This window comes from Semicossyphus pulcher, unplaced genomic scaffold, assembly GCF_022749685.1.
Source record: "Semicossyphus pulcher isolate SPU_LCO1_2020_fin unplaced genomic scaffold, fSemPul1.0.p SCAF_9, whole genome shotgun sequence".
Taxonomy (NCBI): Eukaryota; Metazoa; Chordata; class Actinopteri; order Labriformes; family Labridae; genus Semicossyphus; species Semicossyphus pulcher.
In genome coordinates, this window is record NW_027211770.1 from 10,689,304 (window position 1) to 10,694,641 (window position 5,338).

The following is a 5,338-nucleotide window of genomic DNA, read 5'->3' on the forward strand; positions in this document are numbered from 1 at the left end:
CTCTACTCGCTCCTTCTCCTCACAGCTTACCATCAACACCATCCTCTTCATCAGCCATGGGAGTCGCATACAGTGTCGGAGAGTAAGTGGAACGAATTATAGAGACATTTGTGAACGTTGCTGTTGCTGGTTCCGGAGATTGGGAAGGTTCAGGAAGGATTTATATTCTAATTAACGCAAGAAAATGTGAGCTTAGACCTGCAAAAGCATTTTAATATGAGGGTTTTAAGACCTTAATGTTTATGTGCAAAGGTAGCATGGAGGTGTTGTTGTCATTGTATGGCAGAAAGAAGTTCTTGCAGTGCAATTTGATACGTAAAAGTCCAAGGGGTTGGAAATTGTGTCTGCATGCGTAACAGGAAGAGGGGGAAAAAAGGAGAGAAGCGTTGGGAGGGGGGGTTCTTGATCAAGGTTAAGTATCCCAACAACTAAAATAGAGTTATATAAACTTCCAGGATTGCAGCACTAAGCTTCCCAGAAGTGGTTCTGTTTGGGGAAAATGTAGAACATTTCAGAATCCAACATAAATATTTCCCACAAATGGGTGTCCTGCTTTTCTCGACACACTCACGTCCTAAGTATGATTAATGCTTAAAACATCCAGAGCATGCTTCCTCTTCCCCACTGGCCATGTCCGGGCACGTTTCAACAGATATTAGAGATTGCAAATTGGCTCGTGGTGAACTTTTACATTTGTTCTCTTTTGGGCAAACTGTCGTTGACTTAAAGTTACATGCTCAGAGTACATAAAAGATCAATTCACTGTAAATAACTTTAAATGCTGTAATCCACATGTCTTTCTGCTTTAGCTGAAGTATTTTCTGAAGACATGTTTTTCTTACTTGCCTTTGACTCTTTATATTAAACACTATAGCTTTTGGCCACATGAATAAACAATCTAACTATCTATAGGTACACAGTATGTTGATTATCTGTAAGTAAAACGTGCCCTTTGTCCTCTTGCTTCCGCAGAGTTGAACACCTCTACACCTTCTTTGTGCAGTGGTCTCCTGCAATTTACAAGAAGGGCAGCAAGAAGAGCCCCCAGCCCCGCTACCTCATCAGGGAGAAACATCAGAACCGATATCTGGTAGTGGAGAAGAACAATGTGGCTGTGATCAACAAGCTCCTCAGTAGCCCTGTCAGCGGCTCTGCTAATAACTGGGAGGTAAGTTCTGCAGAAGTAACACGATTCGAGATGATGCAAAAGTCATCTGAGGTTTACAACGAGCGCTCCACAGTTTAAATATTTCCAGATGAAAGTCTTCAAGTATCCTCAACTTACAGTAACTGAGGCCCTTAAGGGCTTGGCAGTCATCCCAGACGTTGTGGGAAATCCCATTGTCTCTATATATGGACATCATCCCTGACAGCATCCTGCACCCACGCTTCACTTTCCCGTTACAGGGAAAAGAAACTGATCAGTGTTAGAGCTAACCAATGAGAAGCCTCTGCTCTCAAGTTTCCGACCAATGGCAGTTCAGACCAAGAAAGTGAAAGTAATTGAGAGGGTAGAAAAGTGAGGGATGCTGGTCTGTTTGTCTAACAGACATGAAGTACAGCAGAGTGCAGAGCCTGACAGGGAAATCAGGAGCTATGAAGCTGCTGCCGGAAAATATCAGAGTGCTTTATTTTGCCAGTGACTGTTTGGAGCCGTATGTCCAGGTAGGACCATAATGCTGTCTTGAATGTGAGGATGCTCACTTTATGTATGGGGAAAAAACATAAAAGAATGTTAGTTTAGTCTTCCTTTCAATGATCGACTGCTCATTTAACATGTTTACACTTTAATTGTCATGTTTGCTCAGCCTGTAAATGAGTCACTCAACCACAAACCTCAATGTCACTGAAATGGAAAACAAGCAAACAGTAAAAGGACATCTGTGCACCTTTTTATGATCATTTTCTTAACCGTCTTGCTGCATCTTGTGTCCTCTTTCAGATTGTTACAGTACAGGAAGCTAAGCGGCGCCTGAGTCTGTGCAGCTCTGAGGACTCTGAGGCAGAAGAGCCCGAGTACCACGAGGACGTTGACGATGTCCTTCCTGTGCTGGGCGACCACAGCCAGCTGCTGGACGACTACCACCTAAAGAAAGTAAGTTACAGCCGCCAACTACTGAGAAGAATCGAGGCAGACAATTCTGATATTTATTCCTTTTAGTTTGACATCTTTTGATTAACGTCTACCTTTTCAACAGCTTGCTGTTCACATGCCAGCAAGGACCCAGGGCTACCCGTGGCAACTGGTCTACAGCACAGCCACCCATGGGAGCAGCCTGAAGACTCTGTACAGGAACATGGCCAGCCTGGACAGCCCTGTGCTGCTGGTCATCAAAGACATGCACAAAAAGGTCAGCATCTTTATTCAAGCTCTACAACACATCTCAGAACACACCTGAAGTCAAACTGACACCTGTGAGTTCTCCTTTAATGACCTGCTGTCATGTTTCTTTCAGGTATTCGGGGCTTTTTCCTCCGATCCATTCAAAGTCAGCAAATACTCCTACGGCACAGGAGAAACCTTCCTGTTCAGCTTCAACCCTGAATTCCAGGTAAGAGTTGACTTGTTTCTTGTTACCTATAGTGTGGCTACAAATCCAGATTTAACCTTAAAGAATCGGTTTAGATTGTGTTTTCTCATTTACAGTATAGTTTGCAACAAGAATTCTCTAGGGTTAGGTACATATTTTAAAACTTGCACGGTGGGTTTGAGTACCAGTTTCTTATCTTTGACACTTGCTGTTCTTCCAGGCGTACAGGTGGAGCGGCGAGAACTCCTACTTTGTGAGCGGCAACCTTGAATCTCTGCAGATTGGGGGAGGAGGGTAAGTTATGTGATTATAAATTGCATGCTCAATGGAGGATAAGGCAGCATTTACGTCTGTCGGTATCATAAAGTAATAAAAAGCAACTCAATAAAATAATGACTACAGCTACTAGCTGCTATCAGATCTCTTATCTGAAAGCATAAAACAAGAACAGCTTCTAACTGACATTGCATTAAATTCCTTTTTTCTCTTGCTCTGTAGGGGCGGATTCGGCCTGTGGCTGGATGCTGATCTGTACCGCGGTTCAAGCTTCTCCTGTCCCACCTTCCACAACGCGTCTCTCTCCTCACATGAAGACTTCATTGTACAAGACCTCGAAGTCTGGACTGTGCAGAACTGATGAATCACATCTGAAAAGACAAGTTAAAGTAAAGTAGTGCTGTCTGGAGTTACACAACTTCAAGACTGAAAGGTGTACGTGCAGCTAAGTCACAACTGCACAACCTGATGGAGCAGCTGCTGAAATCTGTGCGCCTGGCTCTGGCTCAGGTCAGCACACACGCAGAACGGAGCCTGTTCCGGTGGTTCTCAGCCCAGACTTCAGGCTGGTGTGATGTGTGCCAGTTAAAGATCCAAGATGCTGGAAGAAAAGCTGCATTTCAGGGTCCTCCGTCTGCAAAACTACCGGCTAGTCACCACTAGCCCTGTGCTTAGTCCAGTTAGTAACTGGCACCTGAAGCTTTAAGCCGCCCATGCCCTCCCTTTGTTTTAAAAGCATTATGATACAAAGGTCAGTGTAATGCTGTTGGATAAAACTTTTGTTTGAAACTATTGTAGGCACATTAAGAATGTAAAGAAAATGTTTCTGTCTTACAACAATGTGAAACAATTGGGGAACTTTTAAAATGTGTGTTTACATTTACATTGTCCTACTTTCTCTGATGGCCCCAAGGTTTATGGCACATACTTGGCACATAAAGGGCTATATATATGTTTATCCTAAAGATAAAAAAGCTAATGTTATTACTTCATTGTTAAAACACTGTAGCAAGATAGGACCTGAAAGGACCTATCTGGGCTTGTAATTGTTGTAGTATTTTTTTTTTTTTTTACGTGATGTCTGTTTTTAAAGTTCTCCATTTTTTAACTACAGCTGAAAATGAAGAACAAATACTCAGGCTCCAGAATAAAGGTATAGAATTGCACTATGAAAAACTGCTTATCTGTGATGCGTGAGGTTTTTGGAGGAAGATAATTTAACTGTTAACCATCACTTCTAAACTTCCAACTGTCACAGGCACCTGCCTGATTATTTGCATAAACTGACAATATTTTAAGCCAGATTAAGGAAAAACATTTAAAATATTTTACATCTTTTTACTCTCTTTATGTCTGAATGTATTTCTAAGAACATTTAAACAGAAAAGCAAAGAACATTTCAGGATTTTCCTGCTTGTCTGGATTTGTTTTTGCACTTCATTATGTCTAAGTCTACAGGCGGTGCTGGTGCTGCCGTTGTTTGAGGAACCTCATTAAAACTTTGTCTATCCTGGTGAAACACAAGCTTTATATCATTCACATTTAATTATAAATAAACTATTAAGAAATATCACCTTTTCAACCGAGGTTGCTGTTTTTTTTTTAATTTAAATTGAAAAATATAACGATAATGTCTAGTCACCTCAATCCCTACAGGACACCGTACGCAGAGTCCAATTCCGTCCAATGGCTGCACTTGGTCTTCCAAACCAAAACGCTCAACAGAAATATTAAGAGAAAGCAACAAAATAGCTTTTTTTTTTTGTTTCATGTCACTTTTCATTCATCCATTACAGCAAAAGTGAGAGGAAGAGTAGTTTTCAGTCACTACAGTCTTTCAGACAAGCTTGCCAAGAGGACACCTGGAGACACTGCAGGCATGGGTGGCCTGCTAAACGAGCCAAGGGCCTGAGGGCCTCAGAGCCAATGTTTGAGGTGGCAGCACTGATCAAAAGTCACAGTGCTCAGTTTAAGTGAGACGCCATTATTAAGTGTGTCTTTTCAAACCACATTGTTTGCCTCACAGCTATAAGGTCACTGGTTCAAACCCCGGTTTGGGCAAAGTTGGCCTTTCTGTGTGGAGTTTGCATGTTCTCTCCTTGTGCATGCGTGGGTTCCCTCTGGGGTCTCCGGCTTCCTCCCACAGTCCAAAGACATGCTTGTAAGGTTTATTGGTGACACTAAATTGCCCATAGGTGTGGGTGTGAGTGCGAAAGGTTCTCTGTCTCTATGTGTTGGCCCTGTGATTGACTGGTGACCAGTCCAGGGTGTACCCCACCCTTCGCCCAATGACAGCTGGGATAGGCTCCAGCCCCCCGCGACCCTGAACAGGATAAGCGGTATAGATAATGGATGGATGTTTGTTTGTTTTTCTAGTTTAGTTGTGAATTACATTAGTAAGACACAAAAAACAACATGAAAATGAGAAAAGAACTTGTAAAGAACATATATTAGACAGCAGAATACTCCTGCTCAGTTTCATTTGTTGTGTTGTTATATAATTTTGAGGATATGTGGAGGAAGGTGTCTCT

The 5,338-nt window shown here is 42.3% G+C and overlaps 1 protein-coding gene across 1 annotated transcript; it reads left to right on the top strand.

Moving 5' to 3' along the window:
* Nucleotides 1-1,559: 1,559 nt before the first annotated feature.
* On the top strand, nt 1,560-3,986 carry ncoa7a (nuclear receptor coactivator 7a). Its single transcript, XM_069656464.1, has 6 exons — nt 1,560-1,665; nt 1,943-2,095; nt 2,199-2,351; nt 2,457-2,552; nt 2,752-2,825; nt 3,030-3,986. The coding sequence occupies exons 1-6, from the start codon at nt 1,597-1,599 to the stop codon at nt 3,166-3,168; spliced, it is 684 nt and encodes a 227-aa protein (XP_069512565.1). The 5' UTR covers nt 1,560-1,596; the 3' UTR covers nt 3,169-3,986.
* The last annotated feature ends 1,352 nt before the right edge of the window (nt 3,987-5,338 follow it).

Excerpts from the sequence above, each read along its gene's own strand:
- ncoa7a (XM_069656464.1), top strand. The coding sequence starts at position 1,597 with ATGAAGCTGCTGCCGGAAAATATCAGAGTGCTTTATTTTGCCAGTGAC. Across the intron at positions 2,352-2,456 it reads TCAAAGACATGCACAAAAAG|GTATTCGGGGCTTTTTCCTC; the intron begins GTCAGCATCTTT and ends TGTTTCTTTCAG. Across the intron at positions 2,553-2,751 it reads GCTTCAACCCTGAATTCCAG|GCGTACAGGTGGAGCGGCGA; the intron begins GTAAGAGTTGAC and ends CTGTTCTTCCAG.